The 17,825-nt window shown below is 38.5% G+C and overlaps 1 protein-coding gene across 1 annotated transcript; it reads left to right on the plus strand.

Annotated features, from left to right (window-relative positions):
• The first annotated feature begins 13,959 nt into the window (after positions 1-13,959).
• On the plus strand, positions 13,960-17,518 carry LOC114153967 (uncharacterized). The gene is made up of 2 exons (XM_028032666.1): positions 13,960-16,215; positions 16,424-17,518. Exons 1-2 carry the CDS (start codon positions 15,378-15,380, stop codon positions 16,849-16,851), a joined length of 1,266 nt encoding a protein of 421 aa, XP_027888467.1. The 5' UTR covers positions 13,960-15,377; the 3' UTR covers positions 16,852-17,518.
• The last annotated feature ends 307 nt before the right edge of the window (positions 17,519-17,825 follow it).

Here is a 17,825-nt window from a genome sequence, read left to right on the forward strand (position 1 = left end):
TAGAAGCTGCCATTTCTGGAAGCGGCGGGGCGGGTTAGAGCGCTGGTGTAGAGGCGAGTATCAGCTGTCAATCAAAGTAACGTGGGGGCTCAGCGGGAGGAGAGGGAACATACGCATGTACGTAAACACGCACAGGCAAATCAATCCAAACACAAACCACAAATATTGTTCTTTTAGCGGCTGTAAACCTTACCAATAGTATTATGGCAATTCATAAAAGTCGTCCCTTTCTCACCTCTTTATCTGGTAGCTATGTCTATGGACTGTAAAAGTCATCCTACTGATTTGGGGTCAGAATTAACATTTGCAAAACACATGTAAATAACCAGAAAGTTCACCAGCAAAGAGATGAATCATTGCCCAAGGTTATCCTGCCTGCAAACTTTAAGGACCAGTGTAACAGAATTGGCCAAAAGACAATACAGTCTTAGTAAAGATGTAGTAAAGATGAGTAATACTAAAAATTACTTTGAAATTAAGATTGGCCTTATCAAGTCTAGTCCACATATTTTTTTTAGTAAAAGGTTCATTCCAAGGGGAGATTATTGTGTGCCTTGTAAATTATCAGTGCAGTATTGGCTTCAAATTTAAATGTATGCAGTTTGGTAAATATTTCAATAGTGGGATAGCAGTCTCAGCCATTTATAAGCCCAGTTGGTTTTCTTTCTGTTAACTGGTTTAGTTATGCAACAATCAAAATGTTACTTCATTTGTAGAAGAAAAAGAACTGCAAACCAAAGCAATCTGGCCCTGTGAGAAAATGTACAGCCAAAACAACAGCTATAAAGCCATTGCCATAAATTTTGCACCCATCATTTGAAAACTGTATTTTGTATTTATTCAGGTGAATTTCTCATCCAAGTAAGACAGAATAGATAAAGAAAAAAGAACTATAAGAGGATAACAAAGGCAATTCTTTCCTATGTCATGTTAAGGGAGCTGCATATCTTTTTGGATTATTTCCTACCTTGTCTACATGAGGTTTTAACTCAATTTACAGTCAATTATCACTCAGATTCCATGGACTCTTCTGTTGAATAAAGAAAAAAATCAAATTATGCTGCTCATCTGTCGCAAGTTTATGCAAGTTGTTGTATGCTGCAGTAAGTTGTAGAAACGGATCACTTTGCATCAGCTTTTTATCGACAAAAATAAACGAAAAGACTGAGTTCATTGAGAAGTTGACCTCATTATCTCTTAAATACATCTTGGTCTAAATGCAAATATCATCCCCAGAACACAAACAAAGGCTCAGACAAGCTGCATAGACACACATAAACGGAATATAACCAAAATGTCAGAGCTGCTCACAGAAAAGGTAAGATAAAATGGATGGGGGAAAAATGTGGATTTTTCTATAAAGTTTTATCCATTTGTTATTTTTAAAGTGAAAAAGATGAAAATACTAACCAGGATAAGTAATTATATAAGTTGTGAAAGAAACCATACATTTTTTTCATGTTTTTTTTTTTTTTCATCTCAATACTATCTGATCCTATGCTTGTTCTTATTTTAACTTCTGGTATAATTTTCTTTTCTCTCATGTCAAACAAATGCAAAGCAGATGTATTATCTATGGGCTGGTGCACAGAGAGTCCTTAACATCTTCCTTTAAATTTAAAAGATGGATTCACAGTTGTCCAAATTTATTTCATCTGAGATTCAATCACACACGAGGCGATCGCAGCTGCATTCAAATTTCTTTTTATCGTAGGTGATCTGGCAAATCCAACTGGTTTCATAAAGACGTGTCTGACGAACAACAGACGTGATAAAGTGACTGGGAAGTATCTGGCTGGAACTGGATCCTGCACCCCTCACTTCACAAGGAAACCCCCCCTGAGCCACATACTGACCTCTGATTGGCTTAAGGAGCTCAACCCCTGACCCTGTAACCTCTGACACCTGCAACGGCTGATCCAGTCCATATGAGAGACTCCTGACTGTGACCAACCGATAGCTTTTTTCCAGACCTCACAGTCGTGCATGAACTTGCAGGTGCTTTTGAGTGGGTTGCTTTGGTGTGTGGAGGGGTTTAATGTGAAACTATGCATTGATTTGCGTGTACATGTGTGAGCTGATCCCGTTTTATCACAGATAAATACCTGCATTTATAACACTGATAGGTGACGTCGTAGCTCCACTGTGGAATGAACTTTGAATTTTAGATGCTCCGCAACATGAACTTTGAGCACTTTATTATGTTTACAGAATATTTCTTTTCACTGTCAGTGAGACAGACTACTCACTGCAGTCTTGTATAGTTTTTACTATTAGGTGGATGTAAAATCTCTACATATCTACGGTTTTTAGAAAGACTTGTTGAACTTTTTGCACCTTTAATGTGACATGTGCATGCAGCATTGAACTGTAAAATAAGCTATAAAAAACTAATTTACAGCATTCCTCTTAGGTCATCATTTATAGAGAGTCTGATTAACAGTTTGATAAAGGTAAGATGTTTTATTGGGAATTCCTTGATATTGTTTATTGTATAGTTTTGCTTAAAGCTTGCAAAGGATCAAAATGATTTAATTGCAGAAAGGTACCAGTCAGGAGGAGACACCACATATGTTCCATCATGGCACAGCAAACAGCGTCATCAACGGCAGGAGATGATATTGAGAGTCAGTAACATTGCTAAAAGTTAACACTTCCCCATAACTCATAAAAAACAAGACTGAAACAAATGATGGAGGCTGCCAACAACCTGACAATCACAAAGGTGTAGCTGCATAGACTTCAGGTTACTAATGGTTGTGTTTTTGACGTGACAGCAGCATCTTGTATTCAAAAAAACAGCTCAATCGATAAGATTCAAAGACAGAGACATTTTCAGGATTGGCTAAAATCCCTCCAAAACTAGAAAAACAACAAGCTTCAGTCTGATTAACCTAAACTGAACATTTGGCCACATTTCCTAAAGACAAACAAAACATGGTGGTGGAAGCATCTTGCTTTTTGTCTGCCGTTCTGCAGGAGGAACTAGTTTTTATCAAGGTGAATGAAATAATTAATAGTATCAGCGTGGAACATTCTACGGCTACATTTGTGTCCTTCAGGAGTTGAGATTTCAAAGTTAGTGATCTTACACTTTGCGCCAGGCATGTTTTTAAATCCTCAAAGTTTTCTGCCTTTTCAAACTTGCTGAATACACTTAGCCATACTTTCTGTGTTTCGCTCCAGTAATCAGACGGTGAGGCAGGCCACATGAGCTCACTGGCCTCCTGATTTCCTTAACAAATGTCCATCCCCTTATTCATCCCCCACTCCGCCTCACCCCCCTCTCCCAGTCATTTGTTTAGAGTGGCCAGTCACACAATTAGCCTCTGCCATGGATGGGGGTACAAGAACCTGCCATACGAGCCTCATTTGGTTTGCAAATGTCCAATTTCTTTCTGATTTTAGAGGCTAAAACAAATGGCTGTGCTTTGTTTATAGAGGGAGAGGGGGAGACGAGGGGGAGGCCAGGGGAGAGAAGAGGCTGTTTTAGCTGTGACCTGGTCATCTTGTCTGTAGAGGAGAGAAGAGGCTCTTCCAGATAATGGCTGAACAAGCAGCTTTGTGTGGGACGGCAAATAGAGTGATCCCACTCTCGTTCTACTTAACACAAGAAGAGCTTTTCGGCTGCTATGTATGTGTGTGTTTGATCCTATATGCAAATGTGCATTTTGTTGGGTTGTGGGCTATTTGAATGTGTGTGTATGCACATTTGCTTAGTTTGTTTTGTATCCGTGTGTGTGTGTGTGGTGGTGGTGCCTATGTGTGTCAGGAGGATGGTGTTAAAGAGTGCATTCATGATCAGGAGGTGGTGTGTGTGTCAACAGCCGATGATTTGCGTGAGGGTTTTTGGCAAACTTGTCCCCTGGAGCTCTTTTGTTGTTTTTTGAATGTTCTGTTTTTAATGGAGAGCCAAGGATGTCCTTTGAATACCACTGACCCGGCTTCAGTGCCACTCTCTCTGTATTTTACATGAGAGAGAAAAGAATAACTTTTGCATGCTTGGGAGGATGACCACCTTTAAATCTGGAAGAAGGACCAAAAGGTTTCTTAGAAAATAGAAGACGGAAGAAAAGGGAGATCAGGTCCCATTTCAGTATTTGTTCAGATCAATATAAAGATGAAAATCACACAAGGTATGTTTGTCATCTGTGGTGCCAATATCAACTGGAACCAAAGAAGATGCATGACGCAAACAGAAGTTACCTTACTTTGTTTGCTCTCTTTATCAAATTTTACTGGAAACCTTTACTGGAATAAGCTCATAAATTATTTGTTTAGTCCTTTTTGTATGCTCAGATATCCACTGTGAAACACATTGTATTTACTTTTTAACTGAAGGTGTGGATGTGCACACATGGCATGTGATGTAGCAACTTGTGCAATGTGTAGTTTTCACATGAGTGATGAGAAAACTCAAAGCCACAGGTGTTCATATTATTCAAACTGAAGGGTATTTCTACTAGTTTCTATTAATTTAGTATGCATTATATGCAGGGTAAAAGACACCAATTTAATATTGAAATTGATTTTTTCCATTTTGGCATGTTGCATCTAGAAGCTTTAATGTATTTTACTAGGATAATGTGTGATATATTGGCAATGAAATATCAGCAATAGGCCTGTCACAATAATACATTTTGCTGGATGATAAATTGTCCCAGAACTTATTGCGATAAACAATAATATTGTTGTTTTGAGACCATTTTTCAAGTAATATGAAAATGCCAAGTAAAGAAAACAAAAGAAACAACACATAAAGTTAATTTTGAAGTCTGTGTAAACAAAATTATCTTTCAAAAAAAGAGATAGTTGAGACCAGAGCACCAGACTGAAGATCTTATCACTCAGTTTCTGGTAAAAAGAGAGAGGAAAGAAAAAAGAGGAAAAACGATAAATTAAGCAAATTAAGATTGTTCAGTTTCTTTTAATTTATCATGCGATTAATTGACTTATTGTTTGTATTGGCAGGCCTAAGCACAAAGAGCATAATTGTAGCAATGAAACCAAAATTATTTTCAAAGCACTTTTAGTTTTAAATCCATCCATCCATCCATCCATCCATCCATCCATACATCCATACATACATACATACATACATACATACATACATACATACATACATACATACATACATACATACATACATACATACATACATACATACATACATACATACATACATCTCTTCTCCCTGTCCCTCTTATTCAAGATCAGTTCAGCTCCTAACAAGTGAAATTTAACAAAGCTATAAATTCCCCCAACATGTGGAAACTTGTATTTTGTGCAACTAAAGAATCTGATCACACCTTCAAAAACTTTTCTGTCGTATTTAAATCCCTGCTGTTCTTTTATGTTTTTATTGCCCGATGTACAGGTTTTATCTGCAGACTGCTTTATCACTGGAATATGTGGCTGCAAGCTGTTGCAGCTGTGGTGTCCAAGGTGAAAGTGCTCATGACCCAGAAAGAACTCATTAATAAAAATGCTGTGATTTTTATTCTTTTTTTACTCGCTCAAAAATAAAGCAAGTAAAATGTTGAATGTTTTTTTTTAATGAAAAAGTGAAAAGTACCCTGGCTTTTGTAGAAAATGTTTTGTAAATCATTGTAGATCTGGAAAGTACATAAAAAGGTTTCTGCACTTGTTTAAAGAAGCACATTCTGTATCTTATTTTTTGGGTCCACTGTTTTCTATTTTGGTCTAAAAAAATTTATTGTGGATCTGCATCAAGAACTGTTTAGGGTTTTATCTGTTTTCAAAAACCTTCGCTGTAAGTTTAATAATTTGTCTGCTTTTGAAAAAAAAGGTTGCTGGATATTTTTGGTCTTGGTTAGCCATAGAAAACCGCATCATAAAACAGTAAAATAAAAGATGTTTTGCTGCATCAGATGTGCTGATGGGCCAAATTCATTCAATTGTTGCCAAGGTCTCAAAATGCACCCCAGGTATCACTTTATCACCTGTTATAAAGCCAAATTTGACTGGTGAAGAAATGAATCGCTGATGACCGTCTGAGCATGAACCAAGAAATAGGCTTGGTTCATGCGGTGTAAGAGGTTTAAGATTTCATTAAACCTCTGTTCAATACTTTCTGAAACTCAGAAGTTTAATAACACTTTGAAACGTGAGCAACTGAATAATTTGAAATTTCATCAGATTGTGCCTATTTTCTGCACATAATACAGAAAAAAATGATTGAATTTGATGATATAACTTTGACTTTTAGGACTTCATTTCCAGTTGCTGCGAATCTTCCCTCTGTAGCTCAAGGGTGTCCCAGATTGAAGCGATGTGAAACAGGTTTTTGGCAATATGAACCTGCGGTGTGGTGTTCACCCCCAGTGTGCTGAGATCCTGTATAATTTACGACTCTGAGTTAAACAGCCCAGCACCAGGCAGCCTATCGTGTAAACAGATCGGGACTTTTACAGGCCTCTTGCCGGCTGTTTAAACAGACTAAAGGAAAAGGGGAAAAAGGGGGGGGGGATTAAAAACCTAAATGGAAAACATCTGAAGCAGAGTGTGCAGATGCGTGCATGTGCTTGTGTGTGTGTGGGAGGCTATGTGGAAGTGGCACATACGCACACATAAGACCTGCAAACATATAAAGAGATATGCAGATTGAGACAGTAATGCGTGCACACAGACACGCAGCAAACCAACACAGCCGCAAAACCTCCAATATGATTCAGTCCAGCTGTGAGAAGAGTCGAATCACAGGCAGAAAGAGGACCGAAGCTGTGTTTCTGCGTGAGCAGATCAAACCCAGATGGGCTTCAGTCTATCAGGCAGACTAGTTTCTCCTGTTTTATCTGGCTTTATTTCCCAGTATATTGCTACAGCATCTATCAGGATCTTTAATCCTCTGCTATGGCTTTTTTTTTTTTTTTTTTGGTTGTAATTTATTAGTGAAATTAGATATGAACAACAGGGGGAGACCCAAACGTTACAACAAAAGCAATGAGCCGGTTCAAACTCAGTGTGCGATGTGTACCTTGGCTTCAAGCCACCAGGACGTCCGTCTGTGTCTCTGATCACAAAAATAACAAACTTTACAGAAGTAGATAGAGTCAGGGGAAAACAAAAGGTTGACAACTGTGTGGATGTTTCTTTGAAATGTTTCTGAGGTTTCTTTGACCTGACCTGTGTAGCAGCAGCCGGAGCAGTGATCTACATCAGACGGTTTCGCAAAATTGTACGTAGTCCAGATCAGCATGCTCACAAGTTCAAAGAGTTTCGTAGAGGCCTATGCGGAAAAAGTGCGGCTTATGGTTTACATCACGATGAATAAAACATAAATAATCACTTTAGCACGGATCGTTAAAGCAAGAAATCATGTCGCACATAACACTACCACAGGTCACAGCTGTTAACATTTCTTGACAAATCACTTAAAATATTGCTGAAAGAAGAGGGAGGCTTATTGAAACAAGAAGCTTGTAATTATGTGGGCCATGACAACTAACTAATACTGAATGGAATGTTCCCAATTTATGTTGATGATTTAATAATGCTCGTATGCTGAGCGTGTACTCCTGCCAAGATAAAGAAAAAACCTGCAGGGTTTTCTAACTGAAAGGCATTATGACATTTGACACATTTAGTGAACCACAGTGGCCTGTCAGGGGAGGAGGAGGAAAGGTGTGCCCTTTTGTCAAACACCTGTTTGAGTTCACAGCAGTTTTTTCCATCCCTGAGATTTTTGATGCTTGAATGAAAATGTTTTTAGGACAGTTATGATTATTTCAATTTGCTAAATGCCAGAAAAATCTGAGAGAGAGAGAGAGACAGAGAGAGAGAGAGAGAGAGAGAAGTTTATGTTAATCAACCCCAGAACAAAAGCAAAAGACCTTGTGAAGATGCCGGTCGAAGCTGGTTGATAAATAGTAAATATTCAGGAAATATGTGCGAACTTCTCAATTTGAAGAAAGTGAAAACGATAAAAAATGATTTTGCTAATCCCAACTGAACTAAACCTGATTTAATGTCAGAAAATAAGACAAACATGTTATATGTCTTTTTACACAGTGTGTCTAAATATCTGATTTCAAGTAAATAGGAAAATAATATGACATACAGCTATAAAGCTGGCAAATCAAAGACCTTACAGGTTGGATAATCGCACAGAATCCCATAAGTGAAATCTGCACATCAATTATTGTTTCATATGCTCATGGTAAAAGCCTTCACCTGTTGCTCTCCTGTGTACAAGATGATACAAAGCTCTATTTTATGTCTTGGAAGTACTCCATAGCTGCTTTGAAGGGTTTTGCACATCTATGTTCACTTAATGATATTCCATATGATTTTACAGCAGCTACAAATGTTCAGAGTCTAAAGAAGATAGTCAAACTTTACACCAGCGGGGTGTTTTTCGATCAGTCTTTTTGATTCATGTGTTTTGATCTGTCTATTCTCTTTGAACTCCTCTGCCTCAGTTTTTTTTCACTCCTCACTTTAACATGGATAAAACAGAGAGCAGAATTGTAGACTCTACAAAAACTCCTTTTATGTCGAGCGCCGCAAGAGAGATGAAGGCGATCTACTTCTGGAGTCTCTGACTTTGCAGACAATATCAGCAGTTTAAATGCATTCTCTTTGTTGCCGAGCGCCTGCACTGGCCTGTTCATGCACTTGTGCATTATGTTTTATTCATGACCTCTGCGTCTGTTGCCCACAGAATTTGTTTATTTTGCTTGCCAGGCTACACTTGAGGGTGTGTGTCAGGAAGGAGGTGACAGGAGAGCATTCATGGTCATAGCGTGTGTGTTTTACTTCATTGGAGAAGCGCTAACAGCCACCAATCGCTCTGTGTGAGCTTTTCTAGAACCTATTGTTTAAAAAACAGAATAAAGGGGAACAAAGATCCATCTCTGGACGCACCAACACCCAGTTTGCTTAACAGCCATGCAAACAGGCTTGGGGAGAGCACCCACCACGAGTGATAATCAAAGGCTTGTTATGGTCATAAGAATGCAAATAGTAATCTGTGTATATGTGTACCATAGAGCTGAATGTGTGTGTAAACCAAGGTGTGTCGAGACGCATCTTTCTATGGATTAGTATGTCGTTAAAAATGTTCCTGTTTCAATAATTTGCACATTGTTTGTATGACAATGATCTCTATGTGTGAATAAATGCAAATATGTGTGTTGAGTGTGGGCGTGCGGGCGTGTGTGTGTGTGTGTGTGTGTCCGACCACCACGTGCACGCTCTCCTTGACTGTTGAGCTAATCCAGGAGACAGGCTTAGACACTGAAACTCCTACGACCCTTTAAGCAAGCACTAATACTGTTAAACCACAACTGAGCTCTTACACACACCGAGAGAGCAGATAAAGATAGAAGACATGTTTGAGCTCTAACTCACACAAACAAACACACACATATGCACAGCAAAAAAAAACGCACATCCTTACTTGATCTGCATATTTAGTAAAACGTGCCACTCCGGTTTAGAAGAAGTGATGTCAAACATGTTTAGGTTGAAGATGTCTGCGTCAAAGTCAGGTTAAGTGGAGCACAAAATACGGTTTTAGACCTCATGACCTCTGTTTATGTGTCCTTGAGGAAAACTGGAAATCCCAGCAGGTTACATAAGAGCAGGCATAGGACAGTTGCTGATATTAATAGGCTGAGGTTTTAAAAAAGTTAGTTTCAAAAATGCTAAAATGTTCTGTTAAATCCTTCTTAAGCTCTTTTTAATGAGAACCCACAGAAAGTTACTCAGGGTTTCGTATGGAGCAGAGATTAGCTGCACACTGCCAGTCAGAAGAAAGAAAGCTCCTAGACGTCACCTTGGTCAGAAGAATGACTGTTTGGAAGCTTTTCCAGGCATGTGATACCCACAGTAATGATGTGGTAACTCAACAAGCATCACCCTTCACTCTTGCTCATCTAGAGCATAATTTCAAGCCAGTAAGTCAGTGGTGCCCAAGTCCAGTCCTGAAGAGTTGCTTCTCCTGCAACTTTGGTTATTTTCACGCAGGTGAATGCAACCCAAATCCACTTTTCTCCTAAAATGCAACCTATCAGCCCAAATCCAATTTTTTCACCTCTGAAAAAATCCGATTTGTGCCACTTCTATAGATGGTATAAAATCAGACACGTATCTGCAGATACATATTAAAGACTGCAGACGTTTTCAAAGCATCTGTAGTCTCATAATTCTGCACCAGTAGAAGCCAGGCGTGATAAATCTGGATGTAAACAGTGGGCTGAAAATTGTGATTATAAATTTCTGAACTTATTAAAGAAGTCTGTGCCAGACTGACGCACATCATATCAGACCACTCCTAGTCTGACTTCATACCCAAACAGACATCTACAGAAATTAATGCTCCACAAAAGGCTGTTGCTGTTAGTTGTGGTTTCTTTTTATTAGCTTCCTTCATCATTTTGTGACTGTACTGTTGGCTCTCATTGCTGAACATCTTCAAATCGATCCATAGATGGGGGCGTCCATTATTATGTCCGTAAACAGCTGCTCTGTGGCTTCTGTGCTTCTTTATGTGGGTCACTTTGGGGTTCATTCACAAAGAAATCCGATTGAGGCTGCATTTAATTAGTAGCATGAACAACTTCTTAAAAAAACCAAAAAAACATTTGGATTTCTGTAAAAATTCAGAATTGTGCATCAAGATCTGCTGTGTGTACGTGGCCTCGTGATGAGCCAATGATGCCTTGTAAGTGGCATCATTTCTCTCTTCAGCCATGGAACGGCGACTGTGTGTAAATACAGCCAAAATCATTTTAAAAATTAAGCATTTTTAAATTTATTTATCTTACTTATTTATCTGTGTATTTTTTTGTTATTTTGGCTATATTCAACATGTAACATTTGAGCAGTTTTGTGTTTATTTAATACAATTTTAGTACTGTAAAACAATTACCTTTATGATCTAAATTTTAATGCTATAAGAATATGATGATGGTCCACTCGATCTTAATTTTTATTTGCTTGCAAATAAAATTCTAAATTTAGGCGCCACCCATTACATGAACAAGTAAATGTCTCCCCAGAGAAAAGGCCAGAAAAAAACAAACTATCCTCTTCTCTGCTAAAATGCCAATTTAAAGCAGCATGTCTTTCCTTTAATATCAGCTAATCCCCTTCAGTGGGCTCATGCTAAGTTAAAACCAGAATCCTCTCATCCAGAGCATAATCTGCGGCCAGTGAGATTCCGATAATTAAAATGAATCCCGTGATATTCCAGCATGTGCTTTTTTATTTCGATCTTGAAAAAAAACGCACAATTGAAGAGTTGCAAAGTGTGATGGGAAAAGCGTGGAAGACAATGATGAGACGATGAAGTGGTAGAAATTGAGGGATGGTTTCTGTAGGGTAGAGTGATGGGTGACTAAGAAGATTTACTGTAACTGAGTTATGATGTTAAAGAGGCTTATGCTGCCTGTATTTTTGTCAGCTACACACACACCCACACACGCCCGCACACCCACCGCGACACACATACACACACCAGTATAAAAACATAAGAAACATGATCTGTCATAATCTGACTATACCCTTGTTTAGATTATCAAGCCTGTGTGTGTATGTGTGAGTTCCTCTCATTGACTTAGACACACAAAATAAAGTCCAGGGGCCAGTTTTGAGTTCAGTCTGATTCGCTCTGATCCTATTAAGGCAAATCCAGGAGGTAACACACACACAAACACACGCCTTTTGACTTAAACGTCTATGTAGTTCACATTTCTCCCAACCAAGCCAGGCCACTAAGCCAGAACGGCCCATATAAGACGTTCACTGTAAAATAAGATTGGACTAAAAATGCTTCAGCTGAAACTATGTAGCATATTTTCAGAGTCATATATTGCATGACTCTGAAAATTAATCAGTCATGTAACATATAGTCCACCATATTTTAAAACAAAATGTCACAGTCTGTTTAGCTCACTACAGTGTGCAAACACTTAGCAGACAATTCTTAAGTTAAAAATGACTTTTTCCCCCTGATGTGGCATCTTTGAGGTTATCCAATGTCAGGGTGGAGGAGCTCCGATTTAGAGACTCTTCAGCTTATTGGCTAAGAGGTAACATGTCACCATGTTGACCAGAGCTCCAGTCCTGATTGGCTGGCTCCCCACATAGATCTGTTTCACGTAGAAACGTTTCTCTCCGTTTTCAGTTTGAAACTTGAGAGCCAACACCTGGTCAGCCCATGGTGCTATGGCGGTGTGAACTTTGGTATGTGAGCTTTTCAATTGGAAATTATAATAGTTTTTATAATATATTATAACATTTAAATGTGATGCTTAAGCTTGCAGCAGATTTTTATTAACGATGTAACGGTTAAAACAATATGATTGTTGTTATCACCCAAAGATGTCTGCAATGAATCAGTAAACAGTCTTAAAAGCTAACTCCTACTGACACAAAGTTGTTTTTTGAAAGATGTGTATCATTGGTGAATGTCATCAAAAGTGATTAATGTCAGAGGAAGTGTGGATGGAATTTTGTTTTCTGCATTTAATGTAAGTTCACATTTTTGAAATATAATTACCATGTTTTCAGAAAACCTGAAGCCATTTTGCAGTGTTGTAGTACTCGAAAACGGTCTTGGTCTCGAGACCGGTCTTAAGACCATTTTTTGATAGTCTCGGTCTTGTCTCGGACTCGACCACATTTGGTCTCGGTCTTGTCTCGGTCTCGGACATTGAGGACTCGGTATTTTATTTCAAGACCGGTCAAGACCACAACTGTGAAAATAACGCTAAATCATCAGTATCAATTTCTTTAAGATCCTTCTTTTTATTGGATGCACTCCTGATTCAAATCCAAGCAATAACCCGTCTCATTGGTAAATGCATGTTGTTGTTTTTTTAACTGCTGTCGCCCCACCCCCTTTCACCTTGAGCGCGGACTGCAGCACTTCGATTGAAAGTTACAAGTGGTTGTCTGAGAAGGGGATAAGATGTCGGCCAAATCATCGGTTATAAAATTTGGCTATTTAAATCACAAACAATACATTTGTAAAGCAACATTGAGAAAAAAGCATACAGCGCAATGTAAGTTCTGCAGTGCTTCACTATCAGAGACGGTGGGGACTACGTCCAACTTTTATCGACGACACCTTGAAAGAAAGCACAAAGAAAGGTAAGCTGTGTGTAAAAGTGATATTAGGAAAGCTAGCAAGTTAACGTAAGCAATTTCCTCGGTATCAAAATTATTCTACCCGGCCATCACACAGTTCTTATTTCAATATTAGCTACACATATTAAGTTAGCTAAAGTTATATATGTGTGCTTTATCTTTTAGGGTGAATGTTCTCCTTTCTTATCCGCTATTTGCCACCTAGCTTGATGCACAAGTTGTCACCTAGTAGTGTTTGTGAAAACATGTCGGACATTACTGATTTAATTTAAAGAAGTGTTGATTCGTGTTGTGCATGGACAACGCTGTTTCAATTACAGCTTTCCTGAACATGTCTCCGTATTTCTGTCGGCTTCATGAGTGGATTGCAGCACATAGGTGGAAGCAGAGCAAAAATAAAAGTCTGAATAGATAATCGTAATATATTTTGGTTCTTGTTCAATACTTCTCATGAAGGAGAAGACTGATGTGGAAGTCTCTACCTATGTTTAATAACCATAATAAGGTGACGTACGTAACCATGACAGAACAATGGTTCGTAATGGTTCTGTCAATAAGTCACCATGACAGAACAATGGTTCGTAATGGTTCTGTCAATAAGTCACCATGACAGAACAATGGTTCGTAATGGTTCTGTCAATAAGTCACCATGACAGAACGTAATGGTTCTGTCAATAAGTAACCATGACAGAACGTAATGGTTCGTAATGGTTACGTTCTGTAACGTAACCATGACAGAACGTAATGGTTCTGTCAATAAGTAACCATGACAGAACGTAATGGTTCGTAATGGTTACGTTCTGTAACGTAACCATGACAGAACGTAATGGTTCTGTCAATAAGTAACCATGACAGAACCTAATGGTTCGTAATGGTTACGTTCTGTAACGTAACCATGACAGAACGTAATGGTTCTGTCAGCATGTGCTGGCTTGTGCTGGTGGGTAACCCCAATGTCTCCAAAGCCATCATATATAATTTATTAATGTGCCAAACCTGATATGCTTAACCTTAAATAAGTTGTATTTTCTTGCATTGGTCCTACAATTAACATTATTAAGGGAAGTAAGCAAATGCAGTTAACCTTGAGAGACTGAGTCGACTGGACATATAATAACATCCTGTTCCTAAGTTAGATTTTTTCTTTCTCATGAAAAACAATTATGAGACAGTGAATGAATTCATTCACTGTCTCATAATTATGAACTAAGGTCAATGTAAGTTACATTGACCTTAGGAGCTGGATATAGCTCCTGACATTGAAGATAAGACGTGGAGGTGATGCTCTGTTGTTTGGCTGTGGGAACTAGTCTATAGATATAAGCAGAGAGTGAAGAGACTAATATGCCTCACCTTATGAAAAATTAATAAATTAGTTGCTTTGTATGGATATAGGCAAATTACTTTTAGAAACCACATTGTTATGTTGCCATTTACAATTTCAGGTCAATAAGTAACTTTTTACCAGTTCACTCTCTATGGTTCATACCATATCAGTCATTTAACTTACTTGTTTATCCATTTCAAAAATGTGATGGCCAAAATACCATTGATTTGCATTTTGTTTATCTACATGCGTTTCTAGTAACATTACATTACACATATTTGACATGTATTTGTAAAGTTCCTACTTATTTTTAAGGTTGTTTTCTTATGTAATTGATGTTCATATGATCAGATAAACTGATTTCTATGTCCTATTTATTAGGTTCCTGGAATACAAGGCAGGGCAACAGAGTGATGTCACACAGCCAACAATATCGTTATTTACACAGAAAGTGCAGCTCTACAGCCCACAATCGCCAAGGCAGCAAGCCATCAGTGAAGCCATTGTTCAAGATTTGATCATTGGATGTTGTCTGCCCCTCTCCCTCGTGGAAAATGGACACTTTAAACACTTTCTTGAAGTCCTGGACAGTAAATACACACCAATCTCTAGAAAAACAGTTTCTGAGAGACGAATTCCAGAATTGGTCAGAAAAGTCAAGGAAACTGTCTTGGAGAAACTGAAGACCCAGTCGTCTGTGTCATTAACAACTGACCTTTGGTCTGATCGCAGGCTACGCTCCTTTCTTGGGGTGACTGCCCATGTGTGCTACAAATCTAAAGATTGCTATGCACTTGAATCCTACCTGCTGGACTGTAGGCGTTTTACAGGGAGGCATACTGGAGAGCACATTGCGTCTGCCTTTGAGGAGATCACTGAGGAATATGGTATTCGTGACAAAATTAGCTATATCATAACAGACAATGCACCCAATATGAAATGTGCTTTCAAAGTACACATGCCCCAGCAGCAATCTGATGACAGTGAGAGTGAAGAGGATAATTTAGATGACGAGCACTTGTGGGAGGACATTAATTCAGAGGAAGACATTGACTTACCATGGTCATCTGGTGAACGTCTTTCCTGCTTTGCACACTCTCTCCAGTTAGTTGTGCATGATGGTATGAAGGAGGTCAAGACCATTTCTCGCACCATAGCAAAAACGTCAAAGTTCGCAACCCTTTTACATAGCAGCTCACAATTTAAAGATAAGTTTGAGGCTGCATTTGGCACCAATAAAAGTGTTCCAGCTGCAAATACAACTCGTTGGAACAGTACATTTAAACAAGTACAGGCCCTTACAACTCTAGAACACAAATCACTCAGTGAAATGTGCAACAAAGACTATGAGGATGTCGTGTTCAGTGCGCGGGAGTGGAACCAGCTAAAGGAGCTATGTATAGTTCTTTCTCCATTTGCTGAAGCAACAGAGCTGACCCAAGGGGAAAGATCAGTGACTATTAGTATGGTGGTTCCAACTGTACTGGACTTGAACACACACCTCCTCAAGATGGAGGAGACCCGAATGCAGTGCCGGCCGTTGGTCAGAGCCCTCCAGCAGTCTCTGGTGAAAAGATTTTCTGGAATCTTTACAAAAACAAACATGGCCAAAGACAGTGGAAGAGAGGAACCTTTTAACCATGATGTGTACTTCTTTGCTGCCATGCTGGATCCACAGTTTGGCTTAAGCTGGGTGGATTTAGATGTTACCAACGGAGGTAATGCAGCATCGGTGAAGAAGTTCAGAGATGAACTTAAGAAGACACTGACAGGTTGGTATGCATTTTTCTTTGCTGAAAAAAAAGTCTTATTTGCAAAATTATAAATCTTAAAATGTCTTAAATTCGTAGCACATAAAGCCTTAAATCATAAAGTGGAATTTATAGTCTTCTTTTCATCAGTTTACTTTTGTCATAAACATTATTTTGTACACTCAAAGTTCTTGAAAACTAACACAGTCATTGTGTTTGTGTTTTTCAGACACATTGATCTTTGGGGTGGAGAACATGGAGAGTACAGATGACAAGTGCTCAGAAGCCATGAATGTGGATCCAACCAGTCATTCGCCACCAGCCAAATGCCCTCGACTTCTGTCACGCTACAAGGCACATAAGAAGCACAGCTCCTCTGTCCAGAATTCAAGTATTGCAACACAATTAAACAGATACTTTAATGATATAAGAGACTGTGACAGTGACAATGCTCTTGCCTTCTGGGGAGAAAACCAGTCCAAATATCCTCAACTGCACAATTTGGCTTTGAAAGTGCTATCCGTCCCTGCCTCCTCTGCACCAGTGGAAAGGGTTTTTAGTCGAGGAGGCATTGTAATGAGACCCCATCGTGCACGTTTAGGTGCAAAAATGCTGCAGTCTCTAATCTTTCTGAAGTGCAATGAAACCTTACTTTAAACTAATTTTATGTATCACCTACTTTATTTCAACCACTGTTCAACTACATGGTTATCCTTGTTCTCGAGTTTTGCCATTGACGTTTTCTAAAGCTTTGGCGTATTATGAAACTGCTTCCAGTTGTATAATTTTATTTTTGAAACGCATGCAGTTGGGCCTCTAAATGTCAGATTTCTTTATTATGTATGTTATGTATAAGTTGCTACATCCATTCAACAGCAGAGTTAAAGATGCAGTATGTAACTTTGTTAAAACAAAAAAATATCTTTGTAAAAGTTATATAGTTTTTTTTATATATTTATGTCACTATGTTGTGTCAGTATGTTATGAGACCGACAAGCTGTGAAAATATTGAGCTCCTCTGCCTTTTCTCCATGTTCCCAGTGCTAACTGGAGAAATACACTGCTTGGTCAAAAACAAACCATCTGATCCAGCAAAAGGGTCTTAGAACTGATAAAAGTCAGTCATGTTTTTGTGCACGTATTTCAATGGGGTTTGTATTTCTGCAGATGGCAGTAGTCGCTCAGGGAGGAAGTGAAGGAGATCAATCTTTTTTTCAACAAATTATCTGTCTCATAACATATTGTCACAACTTAGTGATAGATATAGATTTATTTAAGAAAAGTTATATAATGTAGCTATAATCTGTATACGAGAGAGAAATGATTGGCATTTTTTCAGTTTTACATATTTGCACATGGTTTTGAAATAGCACATTTAAAAACAACATAAATGTATGTACTGTTCATGAAAGGCAGAGAAAATACTATTTTGATCGACTTTGATTGTTTGAAATTCTGTGATTACAACATAGAAGTACTAAATAAAGATGTTTATGTTTATTCCAGTTCTCTGTGTAAAATATCTAGGTGTTTTTACGTGAATGTGGGTCTTTTAGATCAATTTTAGTGATTTTGATCATGTTTCACATTTTATTGTCACATACTGGCGCTGGTCTTGGTCTTGACTCGGT

The sequence above is a fragment of the Xiphophorus couchianus genome, chromosome 12, assembly GCF_001444195.1.
Source record: "Xiphophorus couchianus chromosome 12, X_couchianus-1.0, whole genome shotgun sequence".
Classification (NCBI taxonomy): Eukaryota; Metazoa; Chordata; class Actinopteri; order Cyprinodontiformes; family Poeciliidae; genus Xiphophorus; species Xiphophorus couchianus.